At 33.2% G+C, this 25,320-nt stretch overlaps 1 protein-coding gene across 1 annotated transcript in view; it reads right to left on the reverse strand.

Moving 5' to 3' along the window:
• LOC114324733 (uncharacterized) overlaps positions 1–25,320 on the reverse strand; it is a 350,807-nt gene that overhangs the window by 308,136 nt on the left and 17,351 nt on the right. The window contains exon 2 of the mRNA XM_028272566.2: positions 16,173–16,427. Coding sequence (XP_028128367.2) covers positions 16,173–16,427 — 255 coding nt within the window. The remainder of the gene's footprint in view (positions 1–16,172; positions 16,428–25,320) is intronic.

The following is a 25,320-nucleotide window of genomic DNA, read 5'->3' on the forward strand; positions in this document are numbered from 1 at the left end:
CTTAAAAATAACAGCTTAGTAATAAAATAATGACAAAAATTTCTTCAGGATCTTGTAGGGGGGACTTTAAACTGTGATTTAGTCACTTTCTTACTTTCATATTAATAACTTTTAACCGAGTTATTAAGGTTTGAAAATCGCAATTTTTCGTTTTTTTCAATTTTAAATTGCGTATAACTCGAAAACGATCAACTCTAGATAAAAATTATAAGAGACCTTTTTTGTCCAGAATGGTACAAAAAACCTTAAAAAAATTTGGTCGCGCCAAAAATATTGATTTTTGAAATTAGATTTAAAAAAATTGTTAAAAAAGATTTGGACCACTTTTCACGTGGGCGACTTCTTGAACCTTATTCTGGGATGTCTCACGAATGTGATTATGCAAAAAATCTCATGGGAATATTTTTTCCAACGAACCCGCCGCTTTCGCCTTGTCTAATAAGCGTACCTAATACCTCATGTACTAGTACTAGGTAGGTACTTATTCGACTATTCTTGTTTGACGGCGCGTCCACCAAAGGGCGCCAGGGCATCGACTGCACACGGGCGCTACATGGGCTAGAGCCGCCTCTGATTATTGGTTGAATAATCCATGTTGTCAAAGAAAAGAATACATTTGGAAAATAATGCAAACATTACGTTCACCGTGTAAAAAAATTAGGTAGGCAATAACTAATATTATTTAAGTACATAATATGTATAACGAACATTTTAGCCAAATACCTATTGCACCGTGTTAAAGGTCAAACGGAACTGATATGATTTTGTAATCAATAAAAATATAACGATGGATAAATAATCACATATTTGCATACCCTGGATAATAAAAGTAGTATTATCGACATTTTCCAATTACACTACGTGTATTTTAGTTTATAGAACATACAGGGGACGTTCTACAAATATTTTACAGTAGACCATGAATAGATTTTCACGTAGATTGCACATTTATTACACTTACCTACGAAAATAATTGGATTTGATTCAATATTTTTTCACTTCGTCAAACTAAACCATTTATTGCCATTGTTTAAAAAACTGGCTGCTGTATAAAATAAAATCGTGTTAATAACATACTTCTGCATTTACTAAAGATATAGACAATTATATCTATTTGTTTTATTCAAGCAAGTTAATAAATTTTTACCGCTGTTGTTGTCATCGCCAGATTAATAGAAAATAATATGCTCACCGACATATTATTTCAAGTAACTATGGGATCCGAAGTCAAGGTTCATAGATAGGGGTTAGGTTATCTCATAACTATGTGGGCGGAAGCGAGAGGGAGGGGAATGCCTACGTCACTCGTACGACAAAGTCAAGTTTGACAGTTGTTTGTGGTTATATTTCCGTATATTTTTGTGGAATTTTCTTATAATATCGTTTATTTGTTTAATATCTGTTGAGTTTTTAAGCATATAAGGACAATATTACTATAATTACTTATTTGGGTCCTATACAAAGGCAGTAATGACCTGTGAAGTGTTTTCGTAACCGTGTAAAGTTAGTTTAAAAATTATAATATATTACACATAATAATATGTAGTTTTGTATGTTATAATAATAAAACATTTTTTAGATGAGTGGTGGTAACATTTGTAGCATAGCTATATGTAAAAGCAACTCCAAAATTCCTGAACCAGATGGAAACAAAATAATGTTTTTGGACATTTCCCAAATACCTTAACATTATCAAACAATAATGGATAATAAAATGTTACAAGATAAATGGGCCTCTAAACATAAGAAAATAGGTAGCAAACATTTCCTCGTGTCTGAATATGTTAATATTATGTTACATCTTTTTTATATTTTAACCTAATAATAAATTATTTATATTATTCGTTCTTTTGTTGTTGCATACCACCAAAAATGATAAAAGTGCTGCACATTCCACGAAAAACACAATAAGTAAGTACCTACATATTAGTATTTTTGATTTTAAACTTTTTCTTCTATTTTTTTGGATTTTTGTGCTAATTAAATTGTTTTCTCCATTTAAAACACACATAATAAGTGTTAAATGAATACTAGTTTTTTGTTAGCAGACTATTGATTTTTAAGGGAAAAATTGATATAATTACCAATATAAGAACCACTTAATATACCTATACCCAAGAAAATCTCAAAATATATTGCAAAACCTAAGTTTTTGAACCTTTTATTAGCATTGACTCTTATGACAATTTGAAAATTGTCGTACGGATGACGTATTCCCGCCTTTAAAAAGCCAGCCTTTGATTGGTCTACAGTTATGAGACAACCTACGCCCTAATCTATTAACCTTGATCCGAAGTATCCTTCTGAAAACTCAAGAATGGTCTGCCACAAGGCTCGATACTCCTACCAATAAACTTTATATCGTAAACATGCAGACAACAATATCAACAAAGTTTGGCTATGCTGATGACTGGGCTTTACTAACACAAACAAAATCCCTAGAAGAAGCTGAAGAAATTCTGACGGAAGACCTAGGTTATGGGAAGTTACCTGCTTCCTCCTAAACAACAATCTGGCGTCAAGAACACTTAATGTTCACTTGGATAACACACGACTCAAACACAATAAACATCCAAAATATCTAAGCGTGGCTTTGGACAGAACTTTAAGCTTTTTAGATAACATTTAAGTACAATTGCCGAGAAGCTAAAGACCACAAATAACATCATTCAGAAGCTCTGCGGCACAACATCGGGGCATCGGCATCCACACTCAAGTCTTCAGGCTTAGCTCTTGTTTATTCTGTAGATGAATATTGCGCACCAATATGGCTCAACAGTGCTCACGTTCAAAAGATTGATGTTCAGCTAAATAACACCATGATAATGATCGCTGGAGTAAACAAATCTACACCAACCCATTGGCTACCAGAGCTGAGCAACATTTCATCACCACACCTTCGCCGAATCAAGCTATCTGCTAACTAAAAAAATATAACAATATCCTTAGCAACACTTATAGAAGATGCAACAAAAAATCGACTGCGCTCCAGAAAATATCCAATACAAACCGCACAATCAGCTACACCACCGGATTCAACATAATCACCAAATGGATCCATGAATGGTCGGAAGCTCAACCAAATACACTTATATCTTGGATCACAGAGACACATCCTGAATACCACGTAAGACCTGATGCATATTTAACCGCATCAGAACTCAACATGGTCGATGTGCGTATATGTTGCACAAATGGGGTAAGCTACAGTTCACAAGATTTCCTGTTTGTGATGATGGAGTCGATTAACTACATATAAACAGCCTCGACGTTTGTCTATAAATTGGGCATGATTAAGTATTTTTTATATCGATCATTTAAGAGCAAACAGTAGCGATCAACAGGTAGCAACAAACGCGGTCCAAGATTGCGAAAGTTCTGCGAACTTTCAAAAGTGAGACAATAGTGCGTCGGTAATTCGACACTGAGTGACGTTTATACTATCAAAAACAAAATTTTTTATACACATAGGCGCGAAATGTTGCCAAGTCAGTGACGTTCGATTTCTTGTTATAAAAAAATCGATTTTTAGTAGTTCCAATGTGACACAAAATCTAGGCACGGGATAAAAAAGTTTATTTGAAGAAAGTGTATTTTTTAGTCTTTCTTAATGGCGGTACAGACTCATTTTTTCAATATTTTATTTAGTTATATAGGGGAGTGCATATAGATTTTCACTTCGGAAAAAATCAAACAAGATAAAACTTTTTGTAATTTCATTAAGAAATGTTTAATAAACAACATATCAAAAAGTTCTACTCGAGAAGTAAGTGCTTCATTTTTTATTAAACAAATGAACTGCGAAAATAAATGTTTTTTTAAATAACTCCGAAAATATAAATTTTTGAAAAAAACTGACTTTAAAAAATTCAGAAAATTTTACAAAAAAAAACTTATATAAAGATGTTTCTAAAATTAAATCTGTAGCTTCTATAATTTTTTATTTATAACGCTAAAGTCACCCTTCTCACAAACATTGGCGCACTGTAAACTAGCGTACGGAGAAGTGCACGGTTGATTTATTTTAATGTAATTCTTTAACTAATCGATCAAATGAAATTTTACAAATTGAACATAAAAGAAGAGAAATTAAGCTAGCTTAGAGTTATAATAAAAAAAACAAAATGTATGGGCATAAGTACGGTGTGGGCTGAAAGTGAGACTTACATGAATTTTGTTTAAAAATGATTTAAAAATGTGTAAATAATACAATTTTTCTTATAAAACCCTCAATTTTGCACAACTTTCAATCATATTACTAAACGATGTTTCATTCAAAAAAAAATCTCAAAAATTTAATTCAAATGATACGACGTCTCAAAAAATGCAATTTTTGAAAACTTCATAGTTTTAGAGAATTAACAGCACTTTAAGACGGAATTACTAAATTTTCAACAGATATATTACAGATTTATAGGTGTTTTTTTAAAGGTCAGGATGTACTCTTTAAGATGCACTAAATTATTTTACTTTAGAAATGAAATAAACTATTTTTTTTTTGAGAAAATTAAGAAAGATAACAAAAATGTAATACAAAAACCGAAAATTACCAGCTAAAAAAATGTTTATACAAAGTGATCAAAACTTTTTTCTGTAAAACTTATCTAAAATACATTTAATAATAAGCTCCAACAATAATAAATGTTCAACAAAAATTTTTTTTTAGCTTTTATACAGTATGTCTGCGTAACTTCGAACCTATTGATAACTTTTTTATTATCAGTCTTACGAAAAAAGTTATTCTTTATAAAATACTCTGCATCGTATATAATCTAAGATGCAGATCTAAGCTAAGTAATAACCATCAAATATAATATTTTATTAATTTTATACGAGGTATGTCAAAAAATATGAATTTCACTCAAGAGTAAAGTACCTTTATATTTCACAATATCGAAAATTGTTATGAGGAAAAGTTGTTTGGAATTAAAAAATATGTTTCAGTGTTCAACTACATCCTTTTAATTAAAATATTGTGAATAATAAAGGCACTTGACTCTTAAGAAAAAATCATATTTTTTACATACCTCGTATAAAACTGAAACAGTTTGATATGTGATGGTTGTATCGTAGATTTTAGATCAGGTAGAGCATTTTATGAAGAATAACTTTTTTTCGTAAAATTGATAATAAAATAGTTACAATAATTGTAATAAAATGATGATGGGTATCCGTAATTTGAGAAAAAATTGAATTTTTTTTTTCGATTAGAATAATGTAATTGTATATTAAAACATAGTTTTTAATTTCAAACAACTTTTCATAATAGCATTTTTTGATATTCTGGAATAAAAAGGTATACTCTTTAAAGAAATTCCTATTTTTGACATACCTCGTATAAACTTGATAACATTTGATAATCTGGTGGTTGAGTTTTAGATTTTTGACTATCCAGAGTAACTTATGAAGAACAACTTTTTTTCGTAAAATTGATCATAAAAAAGTTTTCCATGTGGTTCCTAGCTACGCAAACATACTGTATTAGAGCTTCTGTAAAAGAATTTTCAAATTGTAATGCCATATTCGAATTCAGCATAACCAAAAACAAAATAGAAACATATTTGATCAAAGTAAAATGATGAATTCAACAATATTTTTAAAATTATTTATACAAAACAATTGTTATTGTTTAAACAATTAATAAACAATTAGCGGCCAAATCTGCCAGCGGAAATTTTTACTTTAACATGTATATAAACTAACAAAAAAAGTTTTAGAAAAATATAAGCTTGTTTGAATTATTCCGAAACAATGCATGTTTTCATTCTAATTGCACTCCCCTAATAGGTTATAGAGTAATTTCCACATACTAACATATTTCTCAAATTGGGCTCTGTACCGCCATTCTTTATTATATTACGAATATGTGTGCCAAATATCTCGACAAAATATTCAAAATTAGAGCCGCAATCTTGGAACGCGTTTGTTGCTACCTGTTGCTCGCTACTGTTTGCTATTAATTTAACTTGTTTACTGTAATCTTATAAATGTGTCGAAATGCCCTACGCTACATAAATAAATAATTGTTTTTAGCGTTTTTTAAACATATGACGTTTATTTAAATGTAGGTATGCTCAGTGCGTATTAATTTTCCAAAAAGCATGTGAAATCATCTACTTATCTGTACACTTGTCTAAAACCAACACCATGACTTGTTATTGTTGATCGTTAGTTAACAATGAATTAAATGATTTATCACAATAATTGTTCTGACTTTGTTCACACTCCAAGTAATACTTTTATAAGTTTGTATCAGAGTTAGTTATGTTAATCGATTTTTGCGTAGACTAAGTGAACGAAAGTATTTAGGAGCGAATGAAAAGAGATCAAAACATAATAGTGTATAAAATCAAATTTTACAGCACAGAGAAAAGTCATAATTAGAATAGGCTGTGAACTAAACGGACAGTTTTTTTACTGGGTTGAGACTGTATGAGGGAAGATCTTAACTGTAGCTTCCCAATATTCCGCGCAAGATAGACTGGATATGGAAGTTCTCATCCGCAACAAACTACTTCTATGGCAATATGACATGAAGTGCTTCGTTTTGTTCCTGCGACTGTTCGGCCCACTCCGAGGAGTGCACCGACCAATCGAGGCCCTGGTCTGCCTACCTTTCGGCATACGACCTATGGCAATATGACATGAGGTGAATCGATTCGCGCCTGCGACTGTTCGGCTCACTCCGAGGAGTGCACCGACCAGCCGAGGCCCTGGTGTGAATAAGGTACAATCAAATCTACACACACGGATCAACTAAGAACATGAAATAAGGGCTTCTTCTTTACGTGCCATCTCCGCGACGAAGTTTGGCAATCATCATTGCTATTCTAACTTTTGACACTACAGCCCGAAAAAGTTCAGTTGAGCTGCATCCAAACCATTCTCTGAGATTTCTCAGCCAGGACATTTTTCTTCTACCTACGCTGGGCCTTCCTTGAATCTTTCCCTGCATTATCAATTTTAGGAGCTCATATCTTTAGTTTCCTTATTTTGATGGAATCCAGTATCTCCCTGCTGTTCTCTATTGTTCTTAGTACCTCTTCATTGGTTATTCTGTCTGTCCAGAAGATTTTCAGCATTGAGACATTGTTTATTAAGCGTCCATGTCTCCACACCATACAAAAGAACAGAAAATACATAACATTTTGGTACACATTTTCTAAGATTTAGGCTAAGGTCTCTATATAAGGGCTGCAATCATGTAATTAACTATAGATTTGGGAATTCAACATGACACACATGCTCACATATATACACACATCCACAAACACAAGATACACATACAATGTTTAATCAGCGAACAACCAGACAGCCACACCACAATTGGCTCATCATACTGTGAGGCAAGCCGCACATTGGGACGCAAGTGACAGGCGACGCAGTGCAGAGCGCAGGTTACACAGGTCAGAAAATATACGTGTCACGCAGTGTGAGCGCATATTTGGAAGCAGTCCTCTCGAAAATTTTGAGGTGCGAATATCAAATATATTATGTGAACATAGAAAGAGAATTTTATAATTTAAATAATGGCGTTATTTTTGGACAGTTCCGAGTCAGAGTCAGACGCTGAATTTGAAGAAACAGTTTTATTATTCAACATGTCAAAGAGAAAAAAATCATTTTGGAAAAGCAACTATATGAAAAACAGAAATCCTCATGGGGAATTTGCACTATCATCCGAATTCTCTGAGCCTGCTTTTTTAAATTTTGCTTTTAAATAATTGGGATCGTTGGTATCGTAAAGAATTGTCTGGCTTCTCACCAATTCAATTAATTGTTCATTCAGTTCGAATATAACCACACAAAATTTTACTAGAAAACAAACAAACTGCTCTGCACGTGGCACAGGAATCTGTTCGGACGACTGCGCTGGCAGGTTTTCTTAAACACAGTTCTGTGCTGCACTGCCCTGCGTTCCAATTCGCGTGGGGTAATGTAATTATTGTACGGAAAACAGAAACCTGTGCTGTCCTACGCTGCGTTGCCTGCGTCACCTGCGTCTCAATGTGCGGCGCGCCTTACACAGGTCAGAAAATATACGTGTCACGCAGTGTGAGCGCATATTTGAAAGCAGTCTTCTCGAAAATTTTGAGGTGCGAATATCAAATATATTATGTGAACATAGAAAGAGAATTTTATAATTTAAATAATGGCGTTATTTCTGGACAGTTCCGAGTCAGAGTCAGACGCTGAATTTGAAGAAACAGTTTTATTATTCAACATGTCAAAGAGAAAAAAAATCATTTTGGAAAAGCAACTATATGAAAAAGAGAAATATATTATAATATATATCATTCCATAATTCATCCTTCATTTTTTATTTTAAATAATTGGGATCGTTGGTATCGTAAATAATTGTCTGGCTTCTCATTGTTAATTCTTTTCGAATATCATAATCTTCATCATCAGTCTCTCTCAATCCACTGCTGGACATGGGTCTCCCCTGTTTGTCTCCAAAGTGTTCTATCTTGTGCTTTCTGTATCCAGTTTTTTGTTGTCTTTCGTAAGTCGTCTTGCCATCGTATTGGTGGTCTTCCTCTGCTACGTTTATCGGCTCTTGGTCTCCATTCAACTAGTTTGCGAGTCCATCTTCCGTCCTTCATTCTGGCAACGTGTCCAGCCCATTTCCATTTTAAATTACAGCTTCTTTCAATGACGTTTGTGACTTTGGTCTTAGCTCGTAGATCTTCGTTTCTAATCCTGTCTCGCAGAGTGGCCCCTATCATTGATCGCTCCATTCTTTTCTGCGCTACTCTTAGTTTTGTGCGTTTTTCTTTGTGAGCGATAATGTTTCTGCACCATATGTCATCACCGGTAGCACGCATGGGTCGAAAACTTTTTTCTTCATGTTAGTTGGAATGTCACTCTTAAAAACGTCCCTAAGAGCTCCGTATGCTGCCCATCCTTGTATTATTCTTCTTCTAAGATGAAGAAGAATAAGAATAATACAAGGATTTCGAATATAACCACACAAAATTTTACTAGAAACAAACAAACTGCTCTGCACGTGGCACAGGAATCTGTGTCAGGACGACTGCGCTGGCAGGTTTTCTTAAACATAGTTCTGTGCTGCACTGCGATGCGTTCCAATTTACGAGGGGTAATGTACTTGTACGGAAAACAGAAACCTGTGCTGTCCTACGCTGCGTTGCCTGCGTCTCAATGTGCGGCGCGCCTTGATTTGTAGTGCGATCACTGCGCTCCCCAATCCCGAGTAAACACCATCGTGCCTTGGCACGAAATGATGATAGAGGTCGGTACATGGCAGATCGACCTTAAAGATAAGTATAAATGCAACGAGCGGAGAGAATTGTGTTTGTGCTTATATTATGATGGGCAAGCTGTATGGAGTTCTCCATCTTCGACTTGCTAATGATGTAGTCCCGGCATCTATTAATTAAATCTGTTTTGTCCTTTGTCCAGCGTGTGTGTTTTATGTTATGTGTTAATTTGTCAATTCTCTCTCCAAACAAATGTTATTACATTTTGCCAGGATACCTTCCTGATTTGACGAAACGCCCCTGATGATGCTCTAGGGGCGAAAGTATACTTCGGCAATATTTAATAAACTAGGTGCTCGATATCTGCCTTTTACTTCTATAAATTCCATATATTCGAGCATTCAACCTATGAATAAGTACTCCTATTTTATCAAATATATCAGTTCTGCTTGACAATAATAAGAAACCAAAAAATGTAATTGACTTTTTAAAAACAATTAGGGTATTCAATAAAATCTAATATGGTTTTGTAGATAATGTATGTACAGATCATCCAAAACCCTTTTTTCAGTGCGTCACAGATTATCAAATTCTCCCTAACGCATTACAGTTGGAAGTGACAGAAAAAAACGTACCTCTGTGATTATTATTACATTGAACTTAGAAAATGATGTATTCCTTGATACAGTATATAGTGTACAAAATGTATTATACACATCGACTTTCGTTTCACTTTAAGTTTTGGCTTAATTTGTTTGAAAATGAATCGTGACTCATGGGAAAAATTATAGCGGACGAACTAAATCACAGTAAGTATCATAAATATGCTAAATGACAATTGTAATTTCTAGGTAAGTATTTTTCAGCGACGTAAATATAAATATTTTTTGGCATTGGTAGGTATATTCGGACATTGTACTTATAGTGAAATTTGATTTTATATTTATTTATTTTTACATTAAAATATTTTAAATATTAATATTCTGGCAAATATTTGTATAGTTCTATGTCTTGAGCAACCTCTATCCAATCCAAGAGGACAGAAAACTGTGGATGCATGTTGCCGAGTCGGCTAAAACACATGAAGGGTTGTAACGCCACGGCACAGTATATAGAAGTTCCACGGAGTAAGTAAGTAAAACATTTGTATAAATATTGATGTCAAAATGAATGACGCACATTAAAAAGGGTTTGGGATCATCTGTAAGCTTTACAGTTTGTCTAATTTACTTACCATTGCACGTCATTATCTATGTTCTATGTCAAAGATCTAAGTTGACATTGTTGCCAAAGTATAAAAAAATCCTGAATCCATTTTAAAACAAATAGATCACGTAATTATTGCAAACTTGGATTATACAACAAAGCAAATTAATATTCAATGTAAATAAATAAAAACATTAGGAATAGAAAACTAGAATTAAGAGCACACAGTAGCGATCAACAAGTAGCAACAAACGCGGTCCAAGATTGCGAACTTTCAAAAGTGAGGCAACAGTGCGTCGGTAATTCGACACTGACAGTGACGTTTATACTATCAAAAACAATAATTTTTATACACATAGGCGCGAAATGTTGCCAAGTCAGTGACGTTCGATTTCTTGTTATAAAAAAATAGATTTTTAGTAGTTCCAATGTGACACAAAATCTAGGCACGGGATAAAAAAGTTTATTTGAAGAAAGTGTATTTTTTGTCTTTCTTAATGGCGGTACAGGCTCCTTTTTTCAATATTTTATTTAGTTATAGAGTAATTTCCACACACTAACATATTTCTGAAATTGGGCTCTGTACCGCCATTCTGTATTATATTACGAATATGTGTGCCAAATATCTCGACAAAATATTCAAAATTAGAGCCGCAATCTTGGAACGCGTTTGTTGCAACCTGTTGATCGCTACTGTTTGCTCTTAAGAGAAGCGCCTATATAGCATGAATATCTTCACAAATATATCATACGAGAAACTATTGGAATTGCCAAAGGTTTGTTTAGAACATAATGTAATGTATATATGTATATGTACATAACATAATGTAATGTATATATGTATATACATTACATTATGTTCTAAACAAACCTTTGGCAATTCCAATAGTTTCTCGTATGATATATTTGTGAAGATATACATGCTTATCGTAATATTCACTGCAATACCTAACGTGGAATAATGCGCACCCCTTGTTAATTAAACACCTGGTACCTGACTCTTTACGCGGTATAAATACAGCTGGGACAATTGCCTGCATATGTTATGTTGTTAATGAATAAGTAATGAGGAGTACATCATGCTACTAAAATAGTGCAAAATGTATGAGTAATTTCACAATATGTACTAAGATGTTTATGAACACACGGAATAAAAAAGTTTATTCGAAGAAAGTTTATTTTTTGTCTTTCTTAATGGCGGTACAGGCTTCCGTCCTTTTTGTAATATTTTATTTACAAAATTGGAAAGAAATCCTTTGTAAAAGGTATAAAATTTTTTTTATTAAAAATCCCTTAAAAGGGCTACATCACAACAAAACGTTTTCGATTTTTATAAAAAATCATCATCAGTGTTCGATAAACTGGATGCTAGCTGAGCCACAAAAGAAAAATATCTGGGTAAAAACCCTTTACATATAATATAGATGCCTTAAAAGTGCATACTTCGATAAAAAGGCCTGTGATGGTCACATGGCAAACAGGATAATGCCCTAAGGTAAGGTATACAGGTTTCCCAACACGTGGGATCCAAATTGAGTTGATCACATTTCAATGACTTAATGGCAACTAGTCAGTCATTGAAATGTGATCAACTCAATTTGGATCCCACGTATTGGGAAACCTGTATACCTTACCTTAGGGCATTATCCTGTTTGCCATGTGACCATCACAGGCCTTTTTATCGAAGTATGCACTTTTAAGGCATCTATATTATATGTAAAGGGTTTTTACCCAGATATTTTTCTTTTGTGGCTCAGCTAGCATCCAGTTTATCGAACACTGATGATGATTTTTTATAAAAATCGAAAACGTTTTGTTGTGATGTAGCCCTTTTAAGGGATTTTTAATAAAAAAAATTTTATACCTTTTACAAAGGATTTCTTTCCAATTTTGTGATTGATGGTATACAGCCAACTACAGGAAAACCTTTTCTTTTCTTTGTGGATTTTATTTTATTTAGTTATACAGGGTGGTTCATCTTATTCGCCTCGGTGTCTGTACGGAAAACCACTTGATATTTTAAAAAAATTTCTTCAGAGTAATATACAGGGCTATTAATACTACAATCTAAAAATAATGTGAATTATACAGGGTGCTCCAAAAAAGAGTGGTATATCAAAGTTATATTTTTTCTTACGGAATGCCCTATATCTGATGGCATTACTGAATTGACCTTAAAAAATAAGCTATACTTTTATAAGGGTTCCCTATACCTAAATACAGGGTGTTTTGATTTATTTCGATTTTTATGAAAATTTAAGGTTTTAGAAAAAAATAAATATCTACGAATCTAAGAATCAGTAACAAATTCCTTCTTGGATCTTAATAATAGACTATTTAGCATACTTAAACAGATGCTTACTGCAGCAAAATTTCTTACAGGGTGGTCAAAATATGAGATTGTTCTATTAACAAATTCAAGCTGTAATAACTTACTTAATTTAAATAGAACACCCCGTATCTTACTAGTCTATCGCGTAGAAAATATACTTATCTTTCAATTTGTATTAGGGTTTCCTACACCTATCTTTTTACAGGGTGGTCAAAATATTAGATTGTTCTATTAACAAATTGAAGCTGCAATAACTTACTTATTTTAAATAGAACACCCTGTATCTTACTAGCCTATCGCGTAGACAATTTATTTAGCTTTCAATTCTTATTAGGGTTTCCTATACCTACCTCCCTTCATTTGTTAAATATTTAAAGATTTAAAGATAATTAAGTAAATATGTCGTGGTTACATATGTACAACACATCACCAACACCGGCAATATACTTAGACATGATACTGTCAATAATAAAATTTTCATTGTTATCGTGTAATCACACAGAGTGTTGTATTATTTTAGTTGATTTTGGCCTACATGTGACATTGAATAATATGTTTATATTAAACTGCATACCCTATATTAGATGCCGTATTCTGGAAGATACTTAAATTATATTTCATTCCGTTTAAGTATTTTCCATATCTTAAACCAATGGTTATTAAATAAATTTAAGAACACCACTTTTTGTTTGAATCTTTGAATCGCAATTACAGACAATTAAATGCAATGGCTACTATGACGAAAACGAGCCTATTGTACAAAAATATGTAAAAATGGGTATTTACAGAATAACATGTGTATTGAGAATGTTTACATGGAATTGAAGAGATTTTAAATATCTTCCATTATAAAGAATATAATATCGAGTATGTCATTTAAAATAAGAACACTCTGTGTGATTAAATGATAAAAATATGAATTTTATTAACGAAAGTATCTTGACTAAGATATTTAAGTATATTGCCGGTGTCGGTGATGTGTTGTACATAACCACGACATAGGTACTTAATTCTAATTTTTAAAGCTTACAAATTAGGAAATCTTTAAATATTTCAAAAATGAAGGGAGATAGGCATAGGTAACCCTAATAAGAATTGAAAGCAAAGTAAATTTTATACGCGATAGATTAGTAAGATACAGGGTGTTCCATTTAAAATAAGTAAGTTATTACAGCTTGAATTTGTTAATAGAACAATCTCATATTTTGACCACCCTGTAAGAAATTTTGTTGCAGCAAGCATCTGTTTAAGTATGCAAAATAGTCTATTATTAAGATCCAAGAAGGAATTTGTTACTGATTCTTAGATTCGTAGATATTTATTTTTTTCTAAAACCTTACATTTTCATAAAAATCGAAATAAATCAAAACACCCTGTATTTAGGTATAGGGAACCCTTATAAAAGTATAGCTTATTTTTTAAGGTAAATTCAGTAATGTCATCAGATATAGTGCATTCCATAAGAAAAAATATAACTTTGATATACCACTCTTTTTTGGAGCACCCTGTATAATTCACATTATTTTTAGGTTGTAGTACTAAAGGCCCTGTATATTTCTGTGAAGAAATTTTTTTAAAATATCAAGTGGTTTTCCGTACAGAGACCAAGGCGAATAAGGTGAACCACCATGTAGAGTAATTTCCACTTTCCACATACTAACATATTTCTGAAACGCAACAGCAAGTACTTACTGCTGTTGCGTTTAGTAAATTTCAATTTCCGGCTTATCATCGACTTATTTCGTATGCTTTACATGATGACGCACGGGTAAAGATTCGCGGACTCAACTGTATGTAATATAAAAAAACGAAAACGTCAGATTAAGACAAGGTATGTTAAGTACAGTCCGTCCAATATACTTACCGTTGCACGTCATTATCTACGTCAGAGATCTAAATTGACATTGTTGCCCAATTACAAAAAATTCTTGAATTCAATTTAAATCAAATATATCACATAATGGTTGCGGAAGTGGATTAGGTATACTACAAGACAAATTAATATTCAATGTAAATAAATAAAAACTTTAGAAATAGAAAACAAGAATTACCTAAGTTATAATCCTACGTGAAAGTAAATAATAAAAACAAATACTTATAGTAAAGAATAAAAATAAATATGAAGTGTCATCACCGCAACTGTCAAATAAATGTTACCAATTTATGCCGAAATGTCACCTTTGTTCGATCGCAGTTAGAATGTAATCCGAACAAGTGTGTTTTATAAAAACGCTTTATATTCCACTATACAAATTAAATGAAACAAGTTAGGGTATGTTTCTTTAAATGTACATTAATCGAAATCTTCCAATATTATTTCTACGCGTATTTAATAAAATATGTCTAGTGGCAGCAATTCCCGTGTTCTCGGCTAAATCATGCTATAAAGGAACATACCTACCAAATCCTTGTATTATAAGCTTTCATTTGACACCTCATTTGTTATTCTACCTGGTATAATGACGGGAAGAGTTGAGTTCACGGACCGGACGGACGGACAGACGGACGTGGATAATTCAACGTTTTCACATTTTTTCGAAATTGGTGAAAACAATATTAATTCGTACTCGATTTTATTAGTAAGTGTATATTTTCTTTTAATTTTTGGAGAAAACCTTATCCTTTTATTTATTATTTTTTATATTATTTAATTATACAAGAATATATTGATTTATATAGCATGTATCAATATCTTCATTCGATGTATAATAATATGATATTATATTTTATATCGACGTATAATTTTTTTGCCATCCCTGTTGGGACGTGATTTGGTACTTCCCCGCATGTAAAAGTCCTTACATGTTCGCTAAATTACTTTCGACTCGGCTAAATTGGTTTAGACTAGGCCGTACTAGTTTATCATGAGGTGTGAGTCTTTATTATGTCAGGATAACCTAGTTTGGCCTGAAGTGTGGGTCTTTATATCAGGATAAACTAGTTTGGCCTGAAGTGTGTGTATATCAGGATAAACTAGTTTGGCCTAGGACAAACTAGTTGGGCCTACTTGCGATAGGACAAACTAGTTTGGCCTATTCCAAACTAGTTTGTCCTGAAATCGGGTTTGGCCGGTAACATATACATGAACCTTCGAAGAAGAAATCCAATGATCCACTAGATATGAATAGGAATAATCTGCGAATTATCGTAGGTATCCTAATAGGACATTGTCGCATGGACTTCTTAGGTCGAGTGAAAGGGTAGTTAAGCGCCCACTCATACCGACCCTAAGGAGGAAACTTCCGAATCAACGATACTCATCCTGAAGCCCAATGTTTCGGCTACCAGCTATGTCAAAATTGTTTGAAAAACCTCTTTTAAAAATACTGTTCTGTTGTATTATTAGAACTCTCATCAAAAGAGAAACAGAATTGGTCATTGGTCAATGTGAATGAATCAAATTAACTCACCTCTCCATGATCAAGTCGTCCCTCTGGTGTATTTTCTGGGAGAAAATATAACCTCAAGCTCGATAGCACTTGTTCACTGTTTTTATCAGTCCATAATAACTGTAACTCTCCTATACACAACAAGTCACTGTCCCGCCACATTTTCACAAAAAAGAATTCACTTAATGTCACTATTCTCCAGACACCGTTTTTGTTGTACTTGAACGCCTTGTAAAACGTATACGCGCCATGGTGGCCCACGGGTCCCCCAACGAACTGAAACAAATTGAAAAAACTATTAATATCACCTATATTTCTTATTAAAAAAAATATTTTATAAACATTTTATACTACTCGTCAATCTAACTAAAGCATATGATACTGTGTCACTGTGTAAATTATGACAAGTCCTGGAAAAATCCCCTATTTACTACAACTTTAATAAAAGCAGTGCAAAAGTTCTATAAAAACACCCAATCAAACATAAAAATCAACAATAGATTAACCGATAGGTTCATGGTGAATAAGGGACTACGACAGGGATGCAGCTTATCGCCAACACTGTTTAAAATCTATACAAATGAAGTCTTTAATAAATGGCGGAAATTATGTTATGGCATTATGTACAGCTGAACGACGGTTCAACAAAGTACACACTACATTTTGCTGACGAACAGGTAGTGATTGTACAGGATAAAAGATGATATTTATGACAAACCGGGTGTTTCGAGAATACAAAAAATGGGGCCTATACGTTAATATAGAGAAAACCAAATATGTGTGTATAGGAGGAGATAAAAATGAGTTACGGTTATCAAACCAAGCTCTGATTATGTATGTCTTGGAACGAGAATCCAACAAAGTGAAAGGGCAGAATTCGAAATAGAGGAAAGAATTGTGAAAGGAAAGAAAGTACGAGTAATAGAAGCCTTGAACTTACTACTTTGGTCAAAAACCATATCAAAAGAAAACACAGCTATATAATAGCATCTTTAAAAACGTTGTACTGTATATAGATGTGAAACCTGGCATCTGAATAAGCGAACAGAAAAGAAGTTACTCGAACTGGAAATTGACTTCTGGCGAAGATCAGCCTGCATCTCCAGAGTTTCACACGTAACGAATGAATAAGTACGAGACATTATGAATAGAAAAACAAACATAATAAAATAAATCCGGGAAAAACAATTTTGTTGGTACAAAGAATGGAGAAACATCGACTCCCAAAAATGATAATGGAATGGCAACTCACGGAAAGAAGCAAAAGGGGTAGACCCAAAACTACCTGGATAATTGGAATCCAAAAAGCAATGTCTGAGGACCAGGATACTGGACAGATCGACGCGGCTGAAAAATAGGGACCGGAAGGCACAGGACATTATAAACCGGTGTTATATTATAATTTTATAAACATGCCCCCTCACTTGGAACAAGAACTATGACTAAACACCAGAGGTTATCTAATAAGAATTTGCAATGCGGTTTTCGTTTTCTTCTGATATCAGCTAGGCGGGTTGACATGGAGGGGATATGACATGTCGATAGTGCTTCTCATAGTGTCCTAAATTGTAATGGTAGGGGAGCAAAGTATGCTAAATGTGCAGTCACTCGAGCGCTTTGGGGACGTATTGGGTTGTGAAGAGTAGGTCCTAAAACCAAAAAAAGTTAAGTAAAGTTTTCCATTTTAGTGGGGACTTGTCCATTTTTAATTTAATTTTCCATTTCTAACAATCGTTTTTTTAGATTATAGCGCCATATATCCATAATTCGAAAAAATGTCTCCGAAAAGTTACTTATTTTACGTAAGGAATCCAAATCTGCAATAAAAAAAGGGGACTCCCATTTAAGATTTTAAAGTAACCCCCTACCCCACCTCCGTGGGGGGTCGTGTTTGGTGCCATTCGATAGATTTATCAAAAATATTGAATAAGTGTATTTTTCAGTTTTTCGATCTGATGTTCATTTCGCGAAATATCGCGGGATTCGTAATTAAAATATTAAATTTACCCCACACCCCTCTCCGTGGGAAGCCGTGTTTGGTATCATTCGATAGATTTTTGAAAAATATTGTGTACGTATTTTTTAGTTTTTCAATATGACGTTTATTTCTAGAAATATTCGCTTTTTTCTTGTGAAACTTTGGGACTCACCCATTTCGTTACGCCCCGCCCAAATCGTCAGATTTTTTAAATATACATACACTGTTTTGCATGTACTTAACTTACCTTATCTTAATCTGACGATTTCCGAGTTTTTCTAAAGATAGATTTTTTTTCGGCCTCCCGAACTCCCTTGCATTAAGTTTCAATATATGGTAGAGGTACATTTTCAGGGTACAAGGTTTCTCCCCATGTAATAATCTGACGCGCTCGAGTAACTGCAAAAATCCCCGCTTGGGCTCCCCTACCATAAACCTTGGAGGACGGTTGTACGCGCATTATAATAAGTTTATTTTTTTAAAATGCCTTATCATGGTTCTTGTGTCGTTATTGATTTTTTACTTACGTGGAGAAATAGTGGAGTGAATTTTTTTCATTTTTCTACATCCAAAAAGAGGTTGCATCAAAGCTTTGTTTAATAACAAAAAACGTCACATTGTTGCCATATTTTTTTTTGTATATAATGTATATGAATGTTTAAAATATAAATATAGACTTTTACGAAATTATATTTTTGTTATGAGAAGCTACAATTTTTTTTTATTTAGCTAACTGCCTGGAGAAGTAATGGTCATTGGCATAGTACAGCTGATTTTGCAATCATATACCTAGTGTAGTGTGGAATGTATACTTTTACTATGTATATATTAATTTTTCAAAAAGGTAATACCGCCATTGAAAATAGCGTAAACATATTTTTTAGGAAATATTTTGATCTTTTTAGTTTTTTTAATTACCATTTAATAAATGCAGAACGTATCTACATATATTCTTATGAGCATTACATATTTTTCTGTATACACGTATAAAAGTAACTCTAAGTTGGGTAAATATGCATTGTACCCAGACGTTAAATGTTCAAACTAGAAGTTGCATATATTAATGTCAAGATTCAAGACGCAGGTTTCTGCGACAGGGTTATTTAAAGAAGTAATTTAATCATATTATATATATATATTTATTATACTCTAATTACAACACAAAAATCTTCAAAAATCGCGTTACGTAATACTTGAACGCCCCCTTATTGCATCGACACTATCGTGTGTAGCCATACGTTAAGCATTTATTAAATGGTACTCAATATACATATAATAACTAAAAAGTTCAAAGGTTTTCCCTAAAAAATATTTTTCCGCTCATTTCAATGGTGGTATTACCTTCTTGAAAAATTAATATATAGAGGGTGAAAGAACTAAAAAAAAACAACATATTTTTACATAAAGAACCAGGAAAAACACAACTTCTGGTAAACTGATTCTTTCGGTTCAAGGCCTCAATTATATACATAAAAAAAGAACCCATATACCAAATTTGGTTGAAATCGAACTTTTCGTTCAAAAGTTCTCGTGCTATTAGTCACATATGTATAGTCGCCATTTTGAATGCCCGCCATTTTTGTAAAAGGCAAAATCTGAGATGGCCTCCTATCTAAATTTGAACCTTTGCATGTGTAGTATATGTGGTCCAAATAATATGCTTCTATCATTCAATGCACAATTCTTATAATATTGGCACAAATCTGCCGCACTAGGAATCATACACACTATGCTAATAAAAATTGATGACATCGAAATTATTATTAGACCAAAGGACCAAAATGACTATCTAAAGAACATTGATTAGACACGTAGTAAGTTATGATTGTGCAACCTGGGTAATGACAAAAAAGATGAGTCAAACTCAGGATATTCGAGAGAAATATACTGAGAAAAGTATATGGCCCGATTAAAGAGAAAAACGGCACATGGAGAATCAGGAGAAACGACGATGTTAATGAATTGAATAGAGGGTACGTTATTGTAAGATTTGTGAAAAGTCAAGGACTGTCATGACTGGAACATGACCAGAGACAAGAAGATGCAAAAACAACAAAGAAAATATTATAATGGAAGCCGATAGACAGCAAAGAAAATATTATAATAGAAGTCGATAGGAACACGAAAAAAAAAAAAAAGAATGTGTGTGTACTTTGTACGCACGTAAGAAGTTATACTTCTATTATATGATTTCAACGAAATCAATATACTTTAAACAGTTTATTTATATTTTATTTAAATATCAAACTACTTTTAATACTTACTACTTTCCAAAAATTTTTATTAAAACTATACCAAAAATTAAAATAATAAAAGAATAAAACACACGCAAACACATTGAAAAATGAAACAAAGAAATGATTTCTGAACAATAATTGTTGGGAAAATTTTTAACTAAATACGTATTTTCTAAAAAAAAACATATAATAAATATACCTACAATCATAAAATGTATAAAAAAAAAAAATAAAAATTTGCATTGGGAATTGAACCTGCGTCTATCAGGTTGTTAGATTATTTTGAACTCACCCCACGCAGAATTTAACTACCGAGACATGTGAATGAACTGGAAAGATATAGCAATTAAACGTTTTAAATTTTTTTAGTTGCTTATTCTGTTAGTTTAATCAGATAAGTTTGATTCCTGTGGAATTAAAATACGACAAAATATCAAATTATATAAATCAAAGCATTAATACCTACTAGCTAGGTAGGTACATTTTCCAAATAGGTACGTAATTTATAATTTTTTATTACAATACTGAAACATTTACAATACTGTTGCTTTTAAAAACTACTTAAAAACTCACTACAATTATAAACTTGCTTTTTGTCTCTGTCCTCACAACAATAAAAACTAATATACACAACATTTGTTTATCCATAATCTCCATATTATTGAACAATTTTGACAGATGATTTTAAAACTCAATCAGATCCCGTATAACGTTTGAGTGACAAATACCATACGTGACCATACTGTCGGTGTGCGCATGCGCCCGGTAAAATAAAAATTCAGCCTCGTGCCTAAAGAAGTAAAACTTCAAAAGAAGGCCCAGAACGAGATGGTTGAATGACGTGGAAGACGACCTAAAACCTATGCATAGAAGACAATGTATTAGAAGGACACAAAAGATATCTGAACGGAAGAATATAGCCAGACAGGCAAATACCCATCCAGGGTTATGATGCCAAAAGAAGAATATGCAAAATGATAAATAACGGCTGTCATAACTAATGCTGCAGAACAGCAGGTAGTAATCAACGGGACCAATATGATAATGTTTTCTTCACTTTATCGGAATTGGACCGTTGATATACAGATAGTTATAGAAACCCTGTGTAGACAGTTTAATAATAAAGTAAAATGTTTTCTGGCACATCTGTAATAATGAATAAATATAAAAGAATACACCGTACCGCATAAATAATTTATCCACATACTGCGTTTCAAATATAATTCTAACAAACAATGATTTACCACGTTCATTTATTTGATTAATTTTCTAGTATCGCTGTTTTATTTAATCTGTAAATAAAGGTATAAATGTCGAAATATGTACAAGGGTTTGAAGTGGGAATAATGATATAAAAGTTGGTGGATTTTTTCTCACCATAAAAATTGAGAGAAATGTGTTTTCCCAATTTAATGGCCATGGCTGGTTTTCGGAGGTTGATCGACAATGGAAAAAGTCTATTACTAAACTTGGTTATCAATGGATGTTTCAATTAATTCGATTAACAATAGAACAACAATAATTATTAGTTCAATAATAGTTGGTGTCTTGAGGTACGTATTAATCATTAGGTCTCTTGCAGAAAAATAATTTGATTCACTTCTTGATTTGAATCTTATCCGCAACAATCTAATTATTGTGTTCCTTTTAAATTTATTATAAAAACTAATTAAAAAAGCTTTTGTCTATCGCACAGCTTTTAAAAATGAATGGTTTTATACGAAATTGTTAGCACATAAAATTATCAAGCGTTGTATAAAATAGTAGTAGGGGAGGAAAGTATGCTAAATTTGCAGTTACTTGAGCGTTTTGGGCTATTGGTCATTTATTTATAGCCATTACTGCGCTAAAAACAGGTAAAGAAACATATTCTTCGATTTCATTTTTGCTCGTTATAACCAAATATGCCTCGTTATAGAGGTGTTATAGTTCAATAGGAATTTCATGGGACATCTAGTGTACCTCGTTATAAGCGAAACCTCATAATATAATTGTTCGTTATAGAGAGAGTCCACTGTATTTGATAGTTTAGTAATACAGTGGACTCTCTTTATAACGTACACGGATATTACGAGATTTCGTTTATAACGAGGTACACTAGATGTCCCATGAAATTCCTATTGAACTATAACACCTCTATAACGATGCATATTTGGTTATAACGAGCAAAACTGAAATCGAAAAATATGTTTCTTTACCTGTTTTTAGCGCAATAGTGGCTATAAATAAATACCCCAACTGCCTGTATATACACAGAAACGCCCAACATCTGTGTTATTATCGATGCCAGTGCTGTAATAAACTCCACCGCCTGTAATAAACTTCTTCCGGTGTATCTGTCGACCGATATTGAATATTGTAGGAAACTTACAATTTACGATGGCGAAGTCTCATTGTTCAGGTCGACCATCGACACCTAATAAACTACGTAAGAGGCATCAAAACATTTCAATATTATTGTTGTCTGATATAACGAGATCCGCTTATAACGAGGTAATTAGTCCGTCATTTCAGTTCTCGTTATAGAAGGAGATTACTGTATTTGCTTCAGTTTAAGTAAAGTTGGTGGATGAAAGACTTCTGCGTAGCTGTTTCTTTGTTACAAAATGGCAGCATTTATGAATGTGCCTCGTAGAAAAATCTACAAACTAGGAAGAAGATACAATGAGTGTTCAACTAGTGTATCCCTTAATCCTTTGTATCATGATACATGGATGTCAAACCTGACCTAGAAACAAATATGGCCTCATCGCCTTCGTACGTCGTTCCCTGTACCGGCAACTTTATTTGGCGAAATCTCCAGAGAGCAGAACCACTTCTTTATTTCTTTTTCATCTATTTTCACTATTTTTGTTTGTATTTTGTTTGGTATTCATTAGAACCGTGGTCGGCAAAAATTTTAGCCAAAAAACCAAATATGAACATTCCAACAATTAAAAAAAAATGGAAGCCAAATCTGTTTCTTCAGCAAACTTTTATTACACTAAATAAAACTAAAGGGTCTAATCCTAGTCGATTATTTTATATTTTTCGAATATCGCTGGGAGCATTTTTCACTATCTTAAGGCAAGCGTCCACAGACCCGCATCGTACGCATCGGACGCAACGGATTTTAGTTTGCCTTGTACAGAAACTTATGTAACCGCGTCCATTGATCCGCATCGTACGGATCGCATTATCGATTGTCAAACTAAAATCCGTTGCGTACGATGCGGGTCTGTGGACGCTTGACTTTAAGTCAAGCATTTACTTTAAGTCAATCCGTTGCGTACGATGCGGGTCTGTGGACGCTTGACTTTAAGTCATTTAAGTCCACAGACCTGCATCGTACGCAACGGATTTTAGTTTGACAATCGATAATGCGATCCGTACGATGCGGATCAGTGGACGCGGTTACATAAGTTTCTGTACAAGGCAAACTAAAATCCGTTGCGTACGATGCGTCCGATGCAGGTCTGTGGACGCTTGCCTTAAGATAGTGAAAAATGCTCCCAGCGATATTCCAAAAATATAAAAAGCAGATGTTCGACATGAGAAAGTATTAGACCAAAAACATTTTTAAACCCCTAGCCCCATCCATAAACCCCCAAAAACTTAAAACGTGTTTTTTCGTTTTTTTGGCGATATCTTCGTTTCTAGTCATCGTAGAACTTCTATTTTCTTTCGTTTTGTAAGGTTTTATTTCCTACAACACTGTATTTTTTACAAAATTTTTGGCGGAAAATCAATTTTTTAATGTTGATATTGTGAACCGAAAAGGGAAAGAACAGCAAACGTGAGCTTTTTCAGCTGATCATAAGAATCAATAATACTATTCCAAGTATTGAAAATGATCATGTCTTCTTTCTCCAGGTCATTCAAAACACACCACTTGTGTTGTGAACATTTTTTTCTTCTCCAATGTTTCCAATTCAACACAAAGACGTTCGAAATTAGAGCGCCATACCTCCTTGTTCTTAAATCCAGAAATTGTATTTCAAAGCTATTAATGCCAATTTCAAAAGGAGAAAATTTCAACTCGGTTATCGTAGCATCAAGAAGATTTTTGACAAATGCTCAAGTTTGTAAGTTTGATAGAAGCTAATTTATCAGAATAAGATGTAGATAATGTTTTTCCTACCAGGTTTTTTAAATGAACATACACTCACCGGCAGAGAAAAAATGGGTCATTTTTAATGTCTTGTATTTCCTAGACCTGATGTCCGATTTAAGTAATTTTTTTAATATGTTATAGCCTTATTCTTTATCAATATCGCTGTAATAATATTGTTGCTAGACAGGTACATTGTCATTGTATACAGGGTGTACGAATTAAACTGTGTTTTTTTCTCAAACTTTGGAACACCCTGTGGAATGTTCTAGCTTTTATAAAATACTGAAATTATAACCAAACTATAGCCTCAGGTTGTCTTAACATTCTGTTTTTTGATTCATTCGCTTATGTTGGATAATAAAAAAGTTAAGCACTTTAACAACTACCCCTGTTTTTCGTTAATACAGGGTGTTTTTAAATAAGTACGGCAAACTTTAAGGGGTAATTCTGCATGATAAAATAATGACAGTTTGCTTTATAAACGTATGCCCGCAAATGCTTCATTTCCGAGATAGGGGGTGTTGAAATTGTTCTTACAAACTGACGATTTATTTATTTCTCTTAAACGGTTTGTGATATGCAAATGAAATTTGGTAGATTTTAAGAGGTAGTTATTGCGCATTTTTTGGCATACAATTAAGAATTTTATATTCACCATTGGCGTGCATACGGGTATAAATCATCATCATCATCAGGGCTTTTCATTCCAGGTGGAATGTTTGCCGCTCTTACTTAGAGCTCTCAGATTCGCTTATTGCGGTGAATCACTCCGCATTCCACTTGTATGTTGTCAAAGTTTGTTGTATGACTTGGCTTTCGTTACTATTTTCTTCCACTCATTTTGATATGTGCATAGTTCCC

Source organism: Diabrotica virgifera, chromosome 1 (assembly GCF_917563875.1).
Source record: "Diabrotica virgifera virgifera chromosome 1, PGI_DIABVI_V3a".
In the NCBI taxonomy this organism is placed as follows: Eukaryota; Metazoa; Arthropoda; class Insecta; order Coleoptera; family Chrysomelidae; genus Diabrotica; species Diabrotica virgifera.